General features: G+C 53.1%; 1 protein-coding gene across 14 annotated transcripts; it reads left to right on the forward strand.

Moving 5' to 3' along the window:
* Window positions 1-1,923: 1,923 nt before the first annotated feature.
* On the forward strand, window positions 1,924-20,905 carry FGR (FGR proto-oncogene, Src family tyrosine kinase). 14 transcript variants are annotated; one of them, XM_042245097.1, is made up of 14 exons: window positions 1,924-2,058; window positions 8,970-9,077; window positions 9,701-9,770; window positions 10,697-10,929; window positions 11,401-11,503; window positions 12,273-12,371; window positions 16,019-16,122; window positions 16,563-16,712; window positions 17,394-17,549; window positions 17,676-17,855; window positions 18,611-18,687; window positions 18,922-19,075; window positions 19,853-19,984; window positions 20,093-20,905. In XM_042245097.1, exons 4-14 carry the CDS (start codon window positions 10,710-10,712, stop codon window positions 20,299-20,301), a joined length of 1,584 nt encoding a protein of 527 aa, XP_042101031.1. In that variant the 5' UTR covers window positions 1,924-2,058; window positions 8,970-9,077; window positions 9,701-9,770; window positions 10,697-10,709; the 3' UTR covers window positions 20,302-20,905. The 14 variants fall into 14 exon arrangements, with proteins under 14 accessions (XP_042101031.1, XP_042101035.1, XP_027821235.1 ...); XM_042245098.2 differs by lacking the exon at window positions 1,924-2,058 and adding an exon at window positions 8,315-8,442 and having other exon boundaries at window positions 8,970-9,093; XM_042245102.2 differs by lacking the exon at window positions 1,924-2,058 and adding an exon at window positions 8,315-8,442 and having other exon boundaries at window positions 8,970-9,093; window positions 10,700-10,929.
* Window positions 20,906-22,599: the final 1,694 nt, after the last annotated feature.

A 22,599-nucleotide genomic window follows, 5' to 3' on the forward strand; every position in this document is an offset into this window, starting at 1 on the left:
AACTGAAAAAGATTGCAGTGTGGCTGAAGAGGAAGATGGCCCAAAAGGAACTTAAGAGGTGGGTAGGGGCCACGACTCTTCCGAAGCCACGAAAAGGGTTTGGATTTAGTTATTTTTCACTATTATTGAATTGTATTTTTGTTATTCCAAGCAGAATGGGAAGTAAGCCATTAGAGTTGGGTTTTTTAGTTTAGTTTTTTTTTTTTTGTCATTAGCGTTTTAAGCAAGGAACTTATGTGGTCTGATCTGTATTTTAAGAGCAGAAACAGTTCTGTTCTTCCATTCATTTGGATAGTCAGTCATTGATTCTTGGATATTTTCATTCGTTCTTTAATTCTTACATCCATTTATTTTTTCACTGGACTTTCATCTGTTTGCCCACTAGTTCCTTTGCTTCTTGATTGACTCATGCACTCCTGTACTCAGAGAACCTGCCTCTCTGTGCCAAACCTTGCCCGGACTCCAGGGGCCTTGCCAACAGCCAGACACAGTCCTTGCCCTTGAGGAAAACATATTCCACACCCCACACCCCAGGAACCAGTGGTCACCAAGCAAATGATGCCGAGTGCTCTGCGGAAAATCAGAAGCCAGCCTTTGAAGGATGACAGAGCCTGATAGATTGGGGTGGGGGGTCCCCAGGGGCAGGGACCAGTGCCCTTCACGTCTGTGGTCCCTAAGCCTGACACCTGACCGGCAATGATAAATATCTGTTTGTTAATTGAACAGGTGGAACAATGGTCAGGCAGGAAGTACTTGATGGTGGGAGGTGATAGGGTCCAGCCAAGGTGAAGCCACCCTCCCCAAGTCCCTGCACCTCCAGCTCCTCCCCTGTGCCTTCCTCCCCACTCTTCCTCCAATATGAAAGGCATTCTTACCTGTACCCGACTGTTCTCTGCTGCCCCGCAATCATATTGAGACAATTCACAGGCATCCCTGCTCACACACAGAAACACACATGCCTACATAATGCGTCCCTGTTGTTGATTCTAAAATTGCAGTCATCGTGTTCATTGCCTACAACCACACACTCACACATCTGTGCTTACGCCCCCTCCCGACCTCCCCACCATATCCCAACACACATACTTCTCCACCAAACAGCCCTCCCACACACCTCATCCTCCCCTGACAAGAGAGATTCTGGTGGTCCTGGCTGAAGGCTGAAGAAGTAACAGTGGTGGAAACTGAACCCCAGGTTGAGGGGAGGGGCATCGAACCCTACTAGTTGGAAAGGCTAGAACTGTTGTGATAGAAATTGCTATACTTAGTTTTTCTAAAAGTTGGGGGTGGGGTGGGGGAGGCTGACAACCTCCTGCTTGCTCAGTGTAGCGGAATGACTGATTCCTCTGAAAAGCAGAGAAGGGTCTTCTGCTGCTCCTCGCTGTCCCAGAACCTTTCCAGTGCCCAGTCTCCAAGGATGGCAGAGCATGGTGACTGGAGACCAAGTGGCTCTGGTAACAGCAGCCTTGGGTCAACTGGCTGTGAGAACTCGGGTTAAGGCCTGTCCCGGTGTGGTCCTCGAGTTTTCTCAGTTGCAAAGGCCAGAGAGCAGAGCAGTGATGGAGAAATGCCCCCTCTTAACCTCAAAGGCAATAATTCTAAATGAGCAGGTGCTTCTGGGTGTGAGGAATCTGACCCTTTGAAGGGAGTCTCGGGGAAGTCTGTGCTAAGGGTTCAGATCTGGGGAGAGGAGCCGGGGTGGGGTCGGGGTTGCGGGGGGAGGCCTGGGAAAACCGAGCAGCGGTAACTCGGGGGGAGGTGGGAAGCGGGGGCGGGAGGGCCTGGGATGTGAGGGCCCCTCCCCGCTGCCGCCGGGCAGCTGGCTTGGGGCTGGGGCGTGACTGCAAATTCTCCCCGTCGCCACCGCCACCGCGCGCCGCCGCGGCTGCAATAAGAGAAGTCCGAGGCGGCTTCCTCCTCCCTGACCAGAGGGGCCCGCGGTCAGAGGCGGGCAGCACCCCCGTTTGCTCGCCCCCACCCCTGTCGGCACTCGTGGCTGCTGGGAGCCCCGGCCGGCTAACCCCGGGGTCAGTCAGAAGCGGTCTCGCCTGGGACCAGGTAGGAGCCGTCGGGGGAGCTGGAAGGGCCGGCGGTGCCCCGCCCCCAGTCCCTTCGTGGCTGGGAAGAAAGGGGGACGTGGGGTGCGGAGAGGAAGCCCTAAACCTGGGGAGGGGAGCTGACGGCGTTGAAGGCCAAAGGGTCCTCACCCCGCAAAGGACATAAGAAGGAAAACGGAGGAACTCTGGAAAGTGAAAAGCTGATACAGTCTGGGGAGAGGGCTGAGGGAAGGCCCGGAAAGTAGACTAAAAGGGCTCCCCCAAAAAAGACCTGGTGGGAACCTGCAAAGACGAAGCTGGGAAAGGGCTGAGTCGGAAGAGGAAAACTGAGGGGATCCTCAAAAGGGTCTGGGTTGAGAAACTAAGAGACCTTGAAAGTGAGAATCTGGGGAGAAGCTGAGGGGTCTGGAAGAGAGGAAAGACTTTTAGGCGGGCGGGGAGGGGTCTGCCAAAAAGGAGTCAAGGAAAACCGTTTCTGGAGGACGCGGAATGTGGGTCGCAATCCCGAGGGTCCAGGAAGCCCCTCTATCCGGAATCGGCAGAAGTCGGAGGTGGGGTGAGGCCAGCGGCCGGGAGGGGAGGGGAGGCTGTCACAAGCGCCCCCCTAGAAGCTCCAGCCCGGCACAGGTGGGCGGGTCCGGGCTGGCGAGGGGACTCCTGCAACGCGCAGGAGGCGTGGGTCCTGGTTTCCTGGGGAAGTCCCCGCCCTCGGCAGGGATGGGCCTCTCTGGGTGCCCCCTCCCCTCCCGCAGCGGTGATCTCGGTCCACGTTCCTCTCGGGATCCGGGAATTGCTGGCCGCCCCGACGGAAATCCTGCCTTTGACCGCGATTGCCGGGAGGGGCTGTCTCCATGGTAACAAGAGGGCGGAGGGACTTAGCCCAGCTCTGGGCTGCCTCGGGGCTCAACGCCTGCGCTGCCCTCCGTGGTCTCCTCCCCCACCCCCATTTTGAGTCCTTAGTTCGGGGCGAGCTGCGGGGCCGAGGAGTAAGGCGAGGATGTGCAAGTGTTCAGGGATCGGGGCCGTGGGGGATCTGCAGTCTCAGGGTTTTAGCCAGACTGGAAGCTGGTTTGCTGTGTGGCTTTAGGCAAATTATGCGGCCTCTCTGGGCCTTAATTTCCTCATTTGCATTGTGTAGGAAATTATCCCTGCCCCTACCCAGCTTCCATCCCCCAGCTTATCCCCAGTCGTGGGATTCGGATAGACTAAGCTGTTTCCCCCACCCCCACCCCACCCGGTGTCCTGGGGGTAGCCTCTTCAGTTTCTCATAAGCATAGAGCTGGACCAGAAAGCCTGACAGGGCCTCCAGGGACCAAAACACAGGTGACTTCTTATAAAATAAATATTTGTGAGTCTGTTGAGGCCCCACACTGGGAAAGTCAGCCAGTTTGAGACTGTCCTTGACCCTTCCCCTTATTTATTTTTTTGGTGATTTGTGTGTGTGTGTTTATGATATAAACACTGGTTTGTCAGCAAGTTTTGCTCTTCTCAATTCCAAATAATGCAACGTGCAAGAATATGCATTTTATTGAAACTTTATTTTCTTTTTTAAAATTGTTTTATTAAAAAAAAAAAAATGTTTGGTCATGCTGCATGGCACATGGGATCTTAGTTCCCCAACCAAGGATCAAACCCATGCCTCCTGCATTGGAAGCGTGGAGCCTTAACCTCCGGACTGCCAGGGAAGTCCTGAAACTTCATTTTATTGAAACCAGTGATCCCTGAGTCTTTTGATATCGTTCCATCTGTGAGTGTGGTGGTGGGAGACCAAGGCTCTGTTCCCACTTCTCAGATGGGAAGATGGAGGTTCGGGAGTGAATAACTGACAGGTCAGCAGTAGGGACCCAGAAGCCGGGCATCCTGTCCCTGATGTGGTGACGGATGTAGACAGAACTGAAGCCTACATTCCCTCCTCATCCCTACCAAATTCCATTGCCCTCTGGAGAGGAGAGGGAAGCCGGGTTGGGGGGGGGGGGGGCGGTCAGTGGTGAAAGAACATATGGGTTTCCTGGGCTGTGTGGCTGGTTCTTGCTTTCCAGTGGGTGTGAAGCTGTAAGTGAGGGTGGAGAGTGTTTGTGAGTATGGTTTGGGCTTTGAGTGAATGAGCTTGAGCATGTGAGCATGTGTGTGGGTGTTTGGGTGTTCTCTGCAGCCACCTGGGGCTGATGTGGCAAAGGAAGTGGCCAGACCTTGGGAGGATGGGTAGGGGGACCCCGGGGCTGGGGAAAGAGGACCCAGAGCCCTTCCTGCACAGAGTCAACCAGGCTGGCTTCTGACTGGACCTGGGGAAGGGACTTCCTGTCTGGGCGTGCTGTGAAATTCAGACTCCTACTCCTTCAGTTCCCCCTGGACCAGCTCATGGCTTTCCATCCCCCAAGAATCTCAAGTCTCTCAAGATCTCTGTTTTAGAGGCTAGCGGGTAGGTTTTCAGCAACCGATGAGAAAACACTTATACCCACAAGAAGTAGAGAAAATTCAGCTGACACGGTGAGGACCCTGTGGAGGGGAAAGCTAGTGTGGCCCCTCCCTCACCCCCACACACTGGCTTTACCAAAGTGATAGAATCAGAGCTGGCTATGTCTTCTTAGCCCCTGGGTGTTAGGGGTGGGGGTGATAGGCCTGAGTGATGTGAGATGGTTGGAGGTTCTATGAGAGATGAAGGCCTCAGTGAGGGAGATGGAGGCTCAGGAAGGGCACTGGAGCCAAGGAGGGGTGGAAGGTCTCAGTGAGGAATGGAAGCCTTCATCAGAGGGTCAGGCCTTGGTGAGGGATGGGGTGCGGCGAGCCTGAGACTCAGGCCTGCCCACCAGGCCAGCCTGAAGCCCTGAGGAGAAGCCGGAACTCTTGCTGGATGGTGGTTTCCTGCCCCTGTTCAGTCCCAGTTCCCTTTTGGTGAAATCCCCCAGGCGGCTGGGCTGGCTCAGCCCTCCCACCTCACCCTGAGCACTTCTCTTTCTTCTCTGCCTCGTCACTTCTCCTTCCTCGGCCTTGGAGGGGGCTTCCTCAAGGGAAGGGGCCAGAAGTGAAAGTTCACCTAGCAACTACAGTGCCCCGGGTGCTCTCAGGGGCTTGACCACAATTGAGGCTCAGGAGCAACCCCAGGAGGCAGGGATTGAGATTCCTATTAACAGGCGAAGAAACTGCAGCTCAGCGAGAAGTGAAGCGACCTGCCCAATGTCTCAAGTCAGGTAGAATTTGAGCCGAAATCAGTTTCCAGATCCCACAGATACTTGGCAGAAATCAGGGGGGAACAGGACATCCTGTGTCTACATCAAAGCCCTGATGTGGTGTTGGGAAGCATAGACCGAAGAAAGGATGGGTGCATCTGGGGCTCCTGTGTCCAGGAGGAGGGGTGGGAGGCGGGCAGTTTCTCCGCTTTATGGCCAGCTGCCATATATATGGCAGGGGTGGTATGAGCAGTTGTCCGGGGACTGGTAGGAAATATGACATTCACCAATCAGGGAGAACATGACCCCCCTGCTCAGGCTTTGGAGAGCACAGCTGGGAACAGAACTCTGTACTTGAATTAATAGTCCTGGCTTTGAATCCCAGGTCTGGCTGTTTGACCTCCAGCAACTCACTTCCCCTCTCCACACAAGAAAGAGGTAGACTGATAAATCATCCCTGGGGGCCCTTCTAGCTTTGCTGCTTGTGATTCTCAGCCTCCCTTAACCACAGTGGCCAAGAGCCTTCCTAACAACTGCACGGAAGATACAGATGCAAAAACAGATGCTCAGAAGGCTGATGTCATTCAATCAAGGCCCCAAAACTTGGGAGGGCCACACAGAGGGAGAGATGCTGAAGGTGGGAACACCATGGTCCAGGATTGGACCTCAGTTCTGACATCCACAACCTGATCTTGACCCAGATCAGACTTTGGAAGCCAACTCCTGTCAACCAGATATCCAAGAGGCCTGTTTATTAACAGACTCAAGTCCCTGCAGTGACCAGAACACTTGTGGAGGGTCTCTGAGCCACTCCCTTTGTAAGCAGGCAACCTATATCAGCCCTGAGAAAAGAGACTTGGATTCAGATTCTAAGGGCTATTGAAAATCGGTGGTTGCTCAGAGACCCTGGGCAGGTCACTTCCCCCTCACTGGGCTGTAAGGAGGATTCAGGGTGTGTAGCACAGGGCTTGGCACTCTGTGGGGGCTCATGAAGGTACATAACTGTATTGCTTTCACGAGGACTTCAAAATAAGCAGTGCTTAAGATGGACTTTGGAGCCAAATTGCTTGGGGTTGTGTTTTAGCTTCCCCTTATTCACTGTGTAGATAATCTTTGGGAAGTTATTTAACACTTTTGTGACTCGGTTTCCTTATCTGTAAAATAGGGGTAATAATAAAACCTACCTCATAGGGTCACTAAATGAGATCAATCATGGGACTTGCTTGGCACTGTGCCAGGCACAGAGTGACGTGAAGTGAAGAGAAGTGAAAGTTGTTCAGTTGTGTCTGGCTCTTTACAGTCCCATGGACTGTAGCCTGCCAGGCTCCTCTGTCCATGGAATTGTCCAGGCCAGAATACTGTAGTGGGTGGCCATTCCCTTCTCCAGGGGAATCTTCCCAACCCAGGAATGGAACCCAGGTCTCTCGAATTGCAGGTCTTTACTGTCTGAGCCACCAGGGAAGCCCCAGGCACAGAGTAGGTGTTTAATACTTTAACGTTTTAAAACTAATAGTTATTTACCTTTCCACCCGCTTCCCCAGACTTCTGGAAGTCAAATTATGCTCCTAGGCATTGGTGGCTTGTAGCTGAGTTGAGAGCTAGTGGAAGACAAAGATTCCTGGGGGCTGTTTCCATGCAGATGCTGAGCAGAGAGGCCCCTCCGTGTTCCCTTTCTCTTTTGTCTGTCTTTGCCTCTTTTAGTTCTCTCTGTCTCAAACCCTCTCTTTCTCAGTCTCTGTCTGTCTTCGTCTCGCTGCCTCTCATTTCAGTCTCTGTTTGTCTCTTTGTTGCTTTCCGGCAGCGGTATGCTGGAGCCAGCTACCTAGTACCGGCCCTGGGGAGCTGATTCTGCAAATCTTTTTCCAGCCCAGCGTTCAGCAAGTCACTTCAGTAACTTGAAATCGGCCATGGTGGGAATATTTACACCATGGAAATCAGCAAATGCTACAAATCTGGGCCTTTTTATTCCCCCGTTTCTTTTAAGAGTCAGTGTACCAGCACACCCTCACCCCTGCCCCCCCCCCCCCCCCCCCACCGCCCACACCATCAACCTTGCCAGGGCTCTCCCTCTGCCTCCTTCTCGGAGGGTCTCTAAACCCCCTCCCAATTCCAGGCTTGCAGAATTAGGGGATCCCCTTAAGCTGACTTTTAAAGATGGGGGTAACAGGTACCTGCGTATTGTTGGAAGTGGCAGCATCATGTCTAAGTGGGAACTCAAGAGATCGTATAAGTTTGAAACTTATCGAGAGGAGCTCTGTGTGGATCTGTGACTGGGGGAGGGGAGGACTACATATATCTCTGGGTTTCCCGGTGGGGGCTCAGTATACCAGTGTGTGCTTGAAGGAATGGCTGGAAGCCTCTGTGTCTGTGACCAGGCAATGGAGAGAAGTGGTTCAGATTCTGGAACCAAGCGCCAGGATACCTCATCTGTGTGGCCTTGGGCAAGTTTCTAAACCACTCTGTGCCTTGGGTGCCTTAGCATTAATCATAATCCTTAACCTTGTCGAGTTGTTGTGAGGATAAAATGAGGTAATATGTATAAAGTGTTTAATGCAGTGACTGACACAGGGGAAGGCTATAATGGGAGAGGCTGTGTGTGTGTGTGTGTATAGATGGGTGAAGGCTGAAGGTGAGTGTCTATTCATAGATGTCTATGTCTGTGAATTTGTACAGAGGAGCTCAGAGAGAGTCCATGTGAGGCACTGTTGTGTAGCTGAGGGGACGGGGTGTCAGTGTGCTGGGAGGGCTGTGTGCCGTCTGAGATGTGCGTGTGTCTTCCTGTGAGAAGACCTCCATTCTCACCCTGTAGGTTGTGTTTTCCTCTTACCCCCATCTGTCCCCTGGGTGCCTGAAATCCCCTCCCTTGGCTCAAGATGCCCCTCCTCCACCTCTGCGTCTATTCTCTCCCTGAGCCTAACCAGCCCTGTAGCCCTTGTAGCCCTTCAGACAGTGGCTTCACCCCAGGGGAGGGGTCTTAAGGTCCTGAGGTGAAGATCTCGGCAATGGCTTGGTGAACAGGGGCTATTTTCAAGCTCAAACCACAGCCCGCCTCATAATTCACCACATGGGTGTCACCCCCTACACATACACGGGAGAATGGTTGCAGCGGAGCATGAGACAGGCTGGCGGGTCTAAAGCGGGGATCACAAGGCACTGGTGTGACAGAGCCATCAGCCAAGCAGCTAGACCCAGTGATCCAGGAAGGTTTCCTGGAAGAGGTGAGTGGTGCAGGCTGGACAGGTGGGCAGGACCCATAGAGAGGAGAAGGGAACCAGACTCAGGAGTCGAGAAAGGCGAGGCGGGACACCTGTCCTGAGGGTCCTCTGGGAGAAATGAAGGCACACCGGGTTGGCCCCACCCTAGAGCTCACATCCGGAGAAGGCAATGGCACCCCACTCCAGTACTCTTGCCTGGAAAATCCCATGGACGGAGGAGCCTGGTAGGCTGCAGTCCATGGTGTCGCTAAGAGTCGGACACGACTGAGTGACTTCACTTTCACTTTTCACTTTCATGCATTGGAGAAGGAAATGGCAACCCACTCCAGTGTTCTTGCCTGGAGAATCCCAGCCTGGTGGGCTGCCGAGTCAGACACAACTGAAGTGACTTAGCAGCAGCAGCAGCAGAGCTCACATCTGAGGAAGTCGAGCCCTTTCCCCGGCAGTTCCTCTCTGAGTGTTGCAATGGCAGAGTTTCTGGCAGGGTGTGGAAAGCCCTTGCTCAATGACCTGCTTGCCTTGTCACTCAGAAGACACAGCTACCGGGAAAGCCTTGGCTCCCTTGGGGGCTTCCCAAGGGACCTGGTGGTCCTGACTTCTGACCTGGGCCTTTCCGTGGTGTGGAACAAGCTCTGGAGGTAGGTGGCTCTGGAGGTAGGTGTCCATCTTCCCTCGACTATTCAATGTAGTCCTGGGACTGCTGGGGTTTACCCAGACCAGGGAGGGGTGCCAAGGCAGAGCTCAGAGGGAGGGCTTGGTTTTAGGAGACAGTGACCAGAGGCCTAGAGGGAACTGAACAGGGCTGATAGAAATCCTGTTAGAGACCTGGGTCTAACCCCGAGATGTGCTTAGATGAGTGTGCGAGTCTGTGAGCCTGAGTGGGCAACCTGTGTGCACGTGCGTGTGTGCACGTTGCCGTGCCGCGAGCTTGGGCTCGTGTGAGTTGGTTGTGTCGCTGTGTGCTGGTGCTGCTGAGCCTGCTTGGCAGGGGTGTGCTGTGAGTGCCGCGGGTGACTGTGCCGCTGTGTGTGCTGCTCGTGTGCTGATGTGTCAGGTGGAGATGAGTGTGAGAGGGCTGGTGTGGGTGGTGGGTCTTGTGTGAGGGTGGATGATTAAGTGAGCCATGGAGGCCAGGAGGAAAAGGAAGGAGGAGTCCTGTCGGGGCAGAGCCCAGGCCCCTGGCTTCCCTGGAGAGGACGCGTGTGGGCATCTGGCCGCCAGAAGCCTGGCAGGGACTTCATCTTCTGTGTCCTCTGTCCAGCCCTCAGGTCTCCGGCCCCTCCTGAGGACCATGCCACAGCCCTTCTGACGCAGGAGTAGGGGCCTGAGGGGTGAGTGGGGGCTGAGGGCTCCCCGGGTCAGGAAATGGGGTGGCGGTGGCCTTTCTGGGCCCCACAATTCCTCACAGCCCCTTCCTCCTACAAGGGCCCTGTTGCTAGGTAACAGATGGGGGAGCGAGAGTGAGGCAGCTTGAAAGGCCAGAGGCTGGACCCACGACAGGAAATGGCCTTGATCCCCCTCTGCAGGGACTCTCCAGGTGCAGGCACACAGGCCTCACACACACTCACACATAAACACGCATTGGCACACAGACATGCGCACATGCACAGACATGCACATACCCACACGGACTGACGCAGACCTGCACACAGAGATACACGCAGGCAGGCACAAATACTCCCACACAGGGCTGCATGCACGGTCATGACACACAGACGCATTCACTCACACACACCTGCAAACACAGAGACACACACATACATGCTGACACAGAAACGCCTGCGTATGGACACTTTCCAACAGACATGAGCACACAGAGACGTTTCATACAAGAACACACTCACATACACACAGACATAGACATTCACAAAGAGCTGCCTAGATACACACAAAGACACGCACCCACGAGCAAAGTCACAAATACTAAGAGACACATGAAAGACACACACACACACACACACACGCACGCACTCTGAGGGGGGGTCATAGAAACCCAACACACTGAAGCAATAGGAGGCAAAAACATGTACATAAACACAGAAACATCTTGAAACAGAAAACCAGTCCTGTGGAGGAGATATATACTCTCCAGAAACACTAAAGCAGCTGTGGGGGAGGACAGAATGGAGACCCTGCCCCCCTTTATCCCTCACTTAGGGATAACTCCCCCCGCCAGGCCTGAGTGAGGCAGCTGCACGCCTCTGCACACTATATGTCTCACGTGGACCCCTGAGTGAACCATGCCCCCCTTCTGTAGCAGGGCACCTGGCATGGGCTGTGTGTTCTGCAAGAAGTTGGAGCCGGGGGCCAAAGAGGATGATGGTCTGGAAGGGGACTTCAAGAACTATGGGGCTGCAGACCGCTACGGCCCCGACCCTACTCAGAGCCGGCCTGCATCTTCCTTTTCCCACATCCCCAACTACAACAGCTTCTCCCCTCAGCCCGCCAGCCCCGCCTTCCTCGATGCGGGCACCATCCGGGGCATCTCAGGTGAGGCCAGGGGGCTGGAGGCAAGCACTGACTGGACCCTCACAGGACCTCAGGGGAGAAGAGACTTGGCCTTGTCCTTCAGAACCTCCAGGATGACTTGGGAGACACAGCCCTGCTTTTAGCGCAGTCTGAGGGAGCCTGTCCAGCCCTACCCTCAGAAACTCCCATCTGAGGGGCAGACAGAGCTCTGTTCCCCGTCTGATGAAAGGACTCTGAAGACAGTTACCAGTGGGATGTCTGCATGGTGGGGGAGAGCAGAAGGGACTCACAGGGAGCCCCCAGGGGAGGAGGGATGAGCTCGATGGTGTCTGTCCTCAATCCATAGGGTCCAAATCAGAAATCCACTGGATTCCAAAGACCTTTGAGCTCCAGGGCACTGCCGCAGTGGAAAGGCAGAGAGCCTGTCTGAGGAACAGGACTCTGGGGGTGCAGCCTCCGGGAGCCCTCTGATGAGTAACCCTGACTCTGCAGGGATTGGGGTGACCATGTTCATCGCCCTTTATGACTATGAGGCCCGAACGGAGGATGATCTCACCTTCACCAAGGGCGAGAAGTTCCACATCCTGAACAACACGTAAGTGATCAGGCCCCCCCGGCTCAGGACCCAGAGAAGAATCTTACTGGTCTTTGTCCTCGGGAAATGCCAGTCTAACTGGAGAAAGAGACAGGACAATAACAATCTCTGGGTAACTGCTACTATGTAGGGGAAGCCTGAGGAACTATGCGCACGGAAAGAACACCAATCACAGCCTCTAGGGTACTAGTGATCAGGGTAGGCTTTCTGGAGGAGATGATTTCTAAGCTGAGACCAGAAAAACGAAGAGACATTGAAAGAAGAGGTGACAAAAAAGGAAGAGAGTTAGAATGAAACTACATGATGACTTCTGGAAACCACCAAGTGGTTCAGATTAGGAGGGTCATAAAGTCTGAAGTGCGGAACAGATCCTGGAGGACTGGGTGGGAACAGTGTCTGCAGGGCTTTTTAAGCCATCTTGAGGAGTCTGGATTTTATCAAGAAGGAAATGTAGCCATTGGAGGGGTTTTTAATGGGGAAGTGACCTAGTTAGCTGTTCACTGCCTGCCCAAACCCCAGCCCAGCTGAGGTGCCAGAAAAGAACGCCAGGAGGCCCAGATGTCCCCACACACTCTCCTTCTGCGGGGAAAAGCTCCCAGGGCAGCTGCAGTGGCTGGGGGCAAAACAGGCAAAAGCCCTGGGGGTGGTATGTGCCGGGTGAGGGGTTGGCAGGGCCAGTGTTTGCCTGATCTTTGAATGTGACCCTGCCTGGCCCCATGGTGCCCCAGGGGCTAGGTTGCCAACAAAACCCTCTGTTCTGTGTCTCCAGCGAGGGTGACTGGTGGGAGGCTCGGTCCCTCAGCTCCGGACACACTGGCTACATTCCCAGCAACTACGTGGCCCCTGTGGACTCCATCCAGGCTGAAGAGTGAGTAAAATAGGGGGACGCCTTAAGGGCAGGGCTCTGGAGTCCAGATTCAAGCCACTCTTGAGCAAGTCGCAGCTACACTTTGAGCCGGTCTCCTTATCTATAATCCAGTAAGGTCATCGTGAGGATACGAGAAGATAAGAGAGATGATACTAATAGTAGGTAATATTATCCAGCACGCACCATATTCTGAGCACTATTCAGAGTGCCTTCTGTGTACTAACAAAGTCGACTCTTTGTAGCCCACCAGGCTTATCCATCCATGGGATTCTCCAGGCAAGAATACTGGAGTGGGTTGCCATTTCCTTCTCCAGAGGATCTTTCCGACCCAGGGATTGAACCCAGGTCTCCCGCATTGCAGGCAGACGCTTTAGCCTCTGAGCCACCAGAGAAGCCCAACTAATACTATACTGGTTTACAAATGAGGAAACTGAGGCAGAGAGAAATTAAATATCCTGCCCAAGTTCACATGGCTAGTAAGTACGTGGAGCTGGTATTTGAACCCAGCTAGTCTGGCTACATTTGCTAAGTGTTATATATTTATGAAAGTAAAAGTTAGTCACATAGTCGTGTCCAACTCTTGGGCAATCCTGTGGACTGTAGCCTGCCCAGCTCCTCTGTCCATGGAATTCTCCAGGCAAGAGTACTGGAGTGGGTTGCCATTTCCTTCAACCCAGGGACTGAACTCGGGTCTCCTGCATTGCAGGCAGATTCTTTCCCAACTGAACCACTAAGGAAGCCATATATAGACATATATTCTCTCAGCGATAACAACTGTGTATGAGTTTTTAAAACACTGTGAAGTGCTAAACACATAGGAGACATTACTTAGAATTAATTCTGTTAAGTAATCAGAGAAATATCATTTTTTAACACCCTGATGAAATTGAGATACTGCGACAGGTACTTTACATACCTTGATTCATTTAATTCTCTATGGATACTATTATTATCCCATTTTAAGGATGAGGAAACTGAGGCTCACAGTTTTTAATCTAGCTTCACATATACATCCATATATAGGAAAAGTAGAGATTGGAGAGACTGCAGAGTGGGAGTCACCAGGACTTGGTGACTGATTTGCTGCTGGGCTGTGGGAAGTGAGAAGGATCCAAAGTGACCCACAGGCTTCTTGTAGAGCCGAGTAGGTGCTGTTTGCCAAAGTGGGGAACCCAGGAACAGGTACAGATACATGAGAAGGGGCTTGTGAGGTTGAATTCATGGAGAGGAACACCCACAATTAAGTCAGCAGTTAGATTAGGTGTGCTTTGCATGAGAGCTGCCCAGCCCATGCTAAGCCTTGCGCCTGCATTAGCCCAGATGAAGGGGCATCCTTTTCTAACTAGTACTGAGATTCCTTAGTTTGTTGGCTGTGGCTCTTGCAGAGGTCACGCCTGGGCTGGGGTGGAAATTCAGGACTCTTCAGAGTAGAAAGAATCATCAGAGCTGCACAGAGGTGTGAAGGAAGAAAATGAAAGAGACTGGTCCTAGGACCCAACTCTGGAAAAAGCCGGGCGTGAGGGAGCAGGAGCTGTTGGCAGACCAGGCCAGGCCAAGTCAGAACAACCGAGAAGACAGAGGGAGGTTTCAGGAAACAAGAGAGGGAATGTCAGAAGCCGCCACTGGATTTGGCAACAGGGTTGACCTTGGTGAGACATCCCTCCACGTGAAGTGAGGGTGGAGGCCAGACAACAGAGCCTGGGAGGGAGTGGGAGGTGAGGAAGCAGAGACCCAAGTGTGAAGGGCTTTTTCAAGTGAAGGAAGGTGAGAGATACAGCAGAACGTTGGTGGTGAGATAGAACTTAGAATGGTTTCCTTTGGGGAAAGAAGTGTGGCCCCATGTAGGGGCTGGTGGGATGGAGAGGAGGCAGATGCAGGCTGGTCGGTGGGGGAGAGGTGTCCCTGAGCAGAGGCCAGTGGACAGGCTCCAGAGCTCAAATGGCAGGAGGCCTTCATCTGGAGAGGGTGATGGGAGGCTTCTTGGAGGAGAGGAGGTGATGAGGCAGGTGAGAGATCTGGGGGTCCACATCTCAGAGGCAGTGCTGTGAAGCTCTGAGAGGCGCTCCGTGCAGCGTCGTGGTTAAGAGCGCTGTCGTGGTTAAGAGTGCAGGCCCGAGAGCAGACAGCTTGGGTTCCTATTCTGGCAGCACAGCTTAACAGCCGTGTAGCTGGGTAAGTTGCTTAACCACTAGGTATTTCAATTTCCTCATCTGTCTAATGGGGGTTAATAACAGTACTTATTTCACAATATTGTTATAAGAATGAAATGAATACACACATGTAAGACAGCAGAGCCTGACACAGAATAGGTGCTATTATTGTTATGTCAATGATTAAGGAAGTAGCTAATGTCAAGGTGTGAGGAGGGGGCAGAGCATTGAAAAATGTGATCTGTCTACACAGCTTCTCCTTTCCCCACCCTGCCTGCCCTCCTGGACACTACTCGCCAATGCCTTTCCTTGTTCCCCAGACTGTGCCTGGTAACCAGGTGTGGCTTGACGTCCCAGAGTTCACTGAGACTGCCACCTCCCTTAATTTGAAAACCGTGCTCCTTTTAATTCAGCCCAAGGTGATCACAAGCCAATTTAGTGATCGAATGACACCTGAGTCTTCTGTGGCACCTCTGGTCACTCTGGCTCTCCTCCCGCTGTAATCTCACCATTGGTTCAAGGCTCCAGCTCAGTCCCAGGAAGTATATCCGAGAGACAGCAGGAATGCTTGAGGTCTGAGTTGAAGTTGAGACTTAAAACAACATCCAGGCTTTAGAGAGTGGAGGGAAAGAGGGAAAAGGGGACTTCCTGGTGGTCCAGTACTTAGGACTCAGCGCTTTCACTGCCTTGGCCTGGGTTCAATCCCTGGGGCAGGGAACGAAGATCCTGCAAGTCATGCTCAATGGCCAAGGGCGTTAAAAAAAAGAAAGAAGAGTAGCAGAAAAGGGTGTTGTTCTGGATGCCAAATGAGGAAAGGGTTTGAGGAGTATGTGGAGAGAGGAATCTGAGTGACTGCGTGGGTTGGTGAGTAAAGGAGTAGGGTGGGAGGCAAAGGTTTTAGATAGAGCTCATCAGCTAGCATTGTGGGCAGGTCAGTTCCCCTCTCTGAACCTCAAGTTCCTCATCTGTAAATGAGCCTATGGAAGGAGCTGTAGTGACTCCCTGATGAAGTCTAGCAATTTTAATTCAAGAGAAACTCAGAGAGGAGATTTCCCTAGTGGCCCAGTGATTAAGAATCCACTTTCCAATGCAGGGGACTGGGGTTCAACCCCTGGTCCTGGAGCTGAGATCCCATGTGCCACGGGGGCAGCTAAGCCCATGCATGCAACTCTTGAGCCTGCCCTCTAGATTCTGTGAGCCCCAACTAGGGAGAAGCCCTCCCAGCGAAAGGAAGATCCCTTGCCACCAAATAAATGAATAAGAGAGAAACCCGGAGAGTGAAGAGGAGAAAGCTAAACTTCACTGGGCACCTCCTGTGTGCCAGGCATGCTCTGTGTCCCTGCTCTGTGATCCTCCTTGTCAGGCTGCAAAGCAGGTGTGTGATCCCCATTTCCTGGGTGAGGAAATCGAATCTTGGCTAGTGAGGTGACTTTTCCCGGGAGGCTGAGTTGGGGGTTGAGCCAGGTGTATCTGATTCTTGCTGGCCTTTCCCAACAGGTGGTACTTCGGAAAGATCGGGAGGAAGGACGCTGAGAGGCAGCTGCTCTCCCCAGGGAACTCCCGCGGGGCCTTCCTCATTAGAGAGAGCGAGACCACCAAAGGTGAGGGCTCTGCCACCGCCCACCCAGTGGGGGCAGCCTAGCCATTTGGGTGGGGCTAGGAGCAGTGGTCTTCCCTTGTGACTCAACTCGTGAAGAATCTGCCTGCAATTCGGGAGACCTGGGTTCGATCCCTGGGTTGGGAAGATCCCCCGGAGAAGGGAAAGGCTACCCACACCTGTATTCTAGCCTGGAGAATTCCTGTATAGTCCATGGGGTTGCAAAGAGTCGGACACGACTGAGCAACTTTCACTTTCCCTTCACTTTCAGGAGCAGTGGGGTGGGGCTTGGGACAGGGTTGGAGGGACTGAGCTAAGATGGGGACTGGGTTCAAGGGGTATGGCCATCCAACTTCAGAGTCCCCAGCCTTTTGGGCTTCCCCAGGCTTCCAGACTGGGGCTGGTGAGGAGGAAAGCAGAGCCAAAGGTGACCCTTGCCCACAGGCGCCTACTCCCTGTCCATCCGGGATTGGGACCAGACCAGAGGCGATCATGTGAAGCATTACAAGATCCGCAAACTGGACACCGGTGGCTACTACATCACAACAAGGGCCCAGTTTGACTCCGTGCAGGAGCTGGTGCAGCACTACCTTGGTGAGGGCCGCCCTTCAGGCTGGCGTGCGTTTGAGATTCCTGAACCAATTGGCTGAGACTGAGGTGCCCAGGGAAGGGAAAGGGCTCCCAAAGCAATCGTGCCTGGACCGGAACTAGAACCCAAGTGTCTGGACGCCTGGCCCAGGATACTGCTCTGTAAGTTTCCAGAGGAAACTGAGGCGTGAAGCTCTGCATGGCTGGAGAGCGCTCCCCTAATGTCTGAGCTGAGTAGGAGACTGAATGGACTTGACTCGGAGGATGGGCTCTAGGGTGGAGGAGAAGTTTAGCATCCAACCCTGGTTTTTGCTTTGGTTGGTTATGCCGAGCATAGCTGTGTGGAAGGGTGAAGGCTTCCTGTCCACACCTTTGTCTGGAATTCCCAAGTCCATTTCCACCTGTCAGAATCCCATCTTATCCTTGGAGGCCCAGCTGGAGGCCACCTCTTATGGGAAGGCCGTCAGTCCTTACAGGAATCATCTCTCCCTCCGGTGCCACCTCCTTCCCTGGGCACCAACATGTTCACCTACTCAGTGGGTTGGGTTGCCTTCTACCCTGGCCTGTGACCCTCAGCTGTGCCCTAGTGCCTTTTAACTGGTCTTGGAGGCTGGGGTGGGGATGAGGAATATGTGGAGCATCCTGGCCGGCCTTTGACCTTCAACTTCCCAATGCCCCACTGCCCAGAGGTGAACGATGGGCTGTGCCATCTGCTCACGGCGGCCTGCACCACCATGAAGCCGCAGACGCTGGGCCTGGCCAAGGACGCCTGGGAAATCAGCCGCAGCTCCATCACGCTGGAGCGCCGACTGGGCACCGGCTGCTTTGGGGATGTGTGGCTGGGTACGGAGGTCCCGAGAGCGGGGGAGGGGCTGTGGGTGGGGTGGTGGTGTGGGGGATCGGGCGGAGGCCGGGGCGAGGGCTGGGGGCGGCGGGGAGCTGGTCCAGACAAGCCTTTCCACGCGACAGGCACGTGGAACGGCAGCACCAAGGTGGCGGTGAAGACGCTAAAGCCGGGCACCATGTCCCCGAAAGCCTTCCTGGCAGAGGCGCAGATCATGAAGCTGCTGCGCCACGACAAGCTGGTGCAGCTGTACGCGGTGGTGTCCGAGGAGCCCATCTACATCGTGACCGAGTTCATGTGCCACGGTGAGGGGTGGGGTCAGGAGGCGGGGTCTGGGAAGGCGGGGTTTTCAGGGGGAGTCCCAGTTTAAGGTGGGTGCATCTGGGGGAGGAACCGGGGTGGCGATTTGTGAAGGGACGAGGAACGCTGGGCAGAGTCCAAGTGAGGGGCCCCGGAATGAGAACAAAAACACTGGAAATTTGGGGGGGGGGCCAAGTTAGACAGGGCGGGGTCTGTGCCCGGGGACGGAGCCTTGTGGGGAGGTCCAAGACATCTGGGCAGAATAGGGTTGTCGGTGGGAATACGGTCTGGGCGAAATCCGTGAGGGGTTGAGGCACCTGGCGGGATCTCGAGTGGGTGTGTGTGTGGGGTTGAGGGGACGTGGATCTAGGGTGAGAGGACTGGGAACAGGGGGTGGGGCCAAGTGAGAGAAGGCACGCCCAAGGCTGGGAGTAGGGTCTTAACTGCTGCTTTTCTTTTTTTTTTTTAATTAACATATTTTATTTGGAGGATAATTACTTTACAATACTGTGATGGTTTTTGCCATGCATCCGTATGAATCGACCATAGGGATACATGTGTCCCCTCCACTATGAAGGTCCCTCCCGCCTCCCTCCCCACCTGTCATTGCAGAGCACCAGCTTTGGGTGCCCTGCTTCCTGCATCAAACTCGCACTGGTTATCTCTTTTGCATATGGTAATACATATGTTTGGGTACTATTCTCTCAAATCATCCCACCCTCTGCTTCTTGCTCCTGATTTTCTGAGTTCTTCTCCCCAGGTAGCCTGCTGGAGTTCCTCAAGGACCGGGAGGGCCATGTTTTGAAGCTGCCCCACTTGGTGGACATGGCAGCACAGGTAAGCTGAGACAGCCACCTTTATCTCTCGGAGCCTCTCCTATCGTCTTCCACAAACCCCTGGGTCCTCCAGCACCTAGCCTGCTCCTGGAAGTGCAGCCCCAACGCCTGGACCATCTGTGCGACCTGAGGCAGGACCCTGCCCCTCTCTTTGGGCCTCAGTCTGAAAAATAGGATTTTTCAAATGATCACTTACACAAATATGGTGTCCTCATCTCTGTACCTTTGCCCCCAGGTTGCTGAGGGCATGGCCTACATGGAGCGCATGAACTATATTCACCGTGACCTCAGGGCAGCCAACATCCTCGTCGGGGAGCGGCTGGTGTGCAAGATTGCTGACTTTGGGCTGGCCCGACTCATCGAGGATGACGAGTACAACCCCCAGCAAGGTGCCCTGTCTCACCCCTCCTTCCAAGAGCTCCCCAGTGCACCAAGGGGCTACCATGGGGCCCCGCCTCCTCCCAGACCATCCAGGACACTCTTACTCCGATATAATATAAAAGGCAACTCTGGGTTCAAACCCAGCTCCTCCACTTACCAGTCATGTGGCCTTGGGCAAGTCACTTAACCTCTCTGGGAGCTGTCTTTTCTCACAATGGGATTCTCAGTGAACAATCCCAATGAAAATACTCAAACAATAGATATTTATCAAGCACCTCCTATGTGCCAGGCACCTCTATAAATCTCAAGTGAAAGACCATAGAGTGTAATAACAAAAACGCTGTAGCCAGAATGCCTGGGTCTGAATCTTAGCCACTTGGAAGTTGTTATGATTTGGGCAAGTTATTAACTACTTAGTGCCACCTTTTCTTCTTCTACACAACAAGGATAATAATAGTAAAAACAAAAAAATAGTAATAAAACTCACAGGGTTTTCCTGAAGGTTAAAATGAGTTATTGCATGTAAATTGCTTAAAACAGTGCCTGGCACATGGTAGAGGCTATACAGGTGTTAGCTATAATTATGATGAGAATTATTACAATGTTTGCAAAGTGCCCAGCAGTATACTACACTCTTAGCAAGTTCTGGCTAGATACCAGGTCTTTCCTGTTATGCCCAGAGACCTCTGTGCTTAGGGTTACCGTTCCCAAAGATGGCATTCTCTTAATCTAGCTATTCCCAAGGATTTCCTCACTAACTTTCTCTTCTCCTTCAATCTCTCTAGGGACCAAGTTCCCCATCAAGTGGACAGCCCCTGAGGCTGCCCTCTTTTGCAGATTCACTATCAAGTCAGATGTGTGGTCCTTTGGGATTCTACTCACTGAACTCATCACCAAGGGCCGAGTCCCCTACCCAGGTTTGCTGGGGGATGGGGAGGTGGAATGGTAGTCATGGGAAGAGCTTCTTCCTAGTTGCTTCTTCAGGAGGGGCTAGGCCCTCTGACTGACGGAGCCCTACCTTCCAGGCATGAATAACCGCGAAGTGTTGGAACAAGTGGAGCATGGCTACCACATGCCGTGCCCCCCAGGCTGCCCAGCATCCCTGTACGAGGTCATGGAACAAACCTGGCGTCTGGACCCAGAGGAAAGACCCACCTTCGAGTACCTGCAGTCCTTCCTTGAGGACTATTTCACCTCCACAGAACCCCAGTACCAGCCTGGGGATGAGACATAGCCTGATTGGGCATCAACCACCTCTCTGGGGGTGCCCGCCAACCCCTTCCTATTCCTAGGGCTCTGGTCCCAAAACCCCCAGGCCTAGAACCCTATAGAGTCCTAGCAAGTCAGAGCAAGCAAGTTGCTCTGGGTTCATCTAGGGCAACCTGTTCATTTTAGAGATGGGACAAATCGAGGCTCAGAGATCATCTCTCACCCACTCTGGCCCCAAGCTCTATCTCTCCTCTTCCCACTTAAGCCCCTACATGCCTCTAGCTTTCCTGCCTGTGCTCCTTCCCCCCAAAAAAGAAATGCTGAGATTTTTTTTCTAGTTATTTATAAAATTGTATATCCTCTCCCTCACTTAGCTCCTGTCCCTTCTTTCCTACCTGTCAACCCACCCTGGTCCAGACCCCCAGAATTCACCTACTCAATTCTCTCATGTCTGTAAGTTACAAACACAGAGAAAGTCTCTGGTGGATCCCTTTCCCACTGGCTGGATGCTGTAGTACACGACTGGGGTCCAAGCCCAGGGCGAAGGAGAGGGTTGCTGAGGGCTCATCACCTCTCTGAATCATGCGTGTGTTTACTGATTTTGTAAATAAGAAGAGTGACCATATGAATCCTTGAGCCATGAAAATCTTTTCCTGTGGGAGGGACGGTGGTCAGTGGGAGGTGAATGGGCCCATTTTAGCTGCTGGGAGGAGGAGGAGGTTAGAGAGAGCCCTAATGGCTGCTAATCACAGGGTACCCAAGGTGTGTTCTAGGACACCCCAAAGTCCTGAATCTCATCTTCATATGAGCTCAGGATGAACTGAGAGATGGATATAGAATCAAGTAACTGGAGATCAAAATATCCCCTTTATTACTGATGTGGCTTTCAGTCTGCATGCAGTGGTTTCACTGTCTTTACTTGATTTCAGCAGATTTACTGTTCATCACAGGCACCTCAGCAGAACCTCAGGCCTCCTCCACTGAGGCGGGGGGAGGACCACAGTGGATCCTCTGAAGTTCCCCAGAAGGGACAAGGGTAGGGCTGGGTGGGCAGAGGCCTGAGAGTCTAGCTCCTTGGATTTCACTTGGGACAACTCTGCCTCCAAGGGGCTTTTGGAGAGGTTTGGAGGCAGTTCTGTTAGTCACAGTGATGGGCCGGGGTGGGGTGGAGGGGTTGGGGGGGCAGGGTTGGGGGGGGGGGGGGGGTGGCTCCTGCTGGCATGCAATGGACAGGAAGTGGGGTACTTAACATCCTGACATGTACCTGTGCAGTGAAGACTTGTTCTATCCCCTGGGTCCCCCTTTGAGAAACCCCTGCAGCTGATGTGACTCTGGGTGGAAACAAGAACAGGGAATAAGGATTCCCCCCTCTCCCATCAAGAAGTGTTGACCCTTAACTTACTAAAAGAATAGCCAGGGGAAAGAGTCTGGGAGCTGGGAATTACAGCTATGCTTGGCAAACAATGACTAAGTATTGGCTCTGTGAAGGGCCCTTTGCTAGGCAGGAGCCTGGGAACACAGACCTGAACAAGATCTGTCCCTGTCCTGAACGAGTTCACAGTCAGGCTGGGGAGAAATAGTAGTAATAATAATAACTCGTTTATTAAATGTCAGCTGAATGCCTGATGTGTTTACGGTCATCTTTTCATTTAATAGAGTCCTGAATCTGGTTCTATGCTTAGCACCCCCATTTACAGGTGAGGAAACTAAGGCCCAGGGATTACCTGATGTACCAAGTTCACATATATATATATATGAGACAGAGCTGGGATCTGAACCAAGGCCCCCTTGCTACCTCTGGGTTTTGGGAAAGGATCCTGTCTGCCCCAGTGGATGCTTAGGGGGTGTTACTGTCTCTAAATATTGGTAGAAGGATTCCCTGGAAACTCCCCAAATTGAGTGACTCCCCAAAGGAACAGGATGAGGTGGGCAGTGCAGATGGAGCTTTCCCTGCGCTCAGCCCTCTGCTAGGGATGGCTGAACTGGAGCAATAAGATGCAGAGAAGCCAAATCACTGCCTAGAGAAGTGGTCACAGTGCTGGGAGCCTTCGCTTTGCATACTCCAAGTCTCAGGGGCCAAGTCTCAGAAGGCCATGGTCTCTGGCCAACGAAATTCACAAGAACCTGATGTTTAGATCAGAGGCCCAGTGTTTCCACTTGCCGTGGAGTAAGCAAATAAGAGCACAGCTCTGGAACTGTCGTGTCACGTTGTGACTCTGGCCTCTACCACTTGCTGATTGTGTCATGCTGTGCAAGCTATTAATCGCTCCAAGCCTCAATGTCTTCTTCTGGGAAATGGCAATAAAATGCACAATACATGTTA

This window comes from Ovis aries, chromosome 2 (genome assembly GCF_016772045.2).
Source record: "Ovis aries strain OAR_USU_Benz2616 breed Rambouillet chromosome 2, ARS-UI_Ramb_v3.0, whole genome shotgun sequence".
NCBI lineage: Eukaryota > Metazoa > Chordata > Mammalia > Artiodactyla > Bovidae > Ovis > Ovis aries.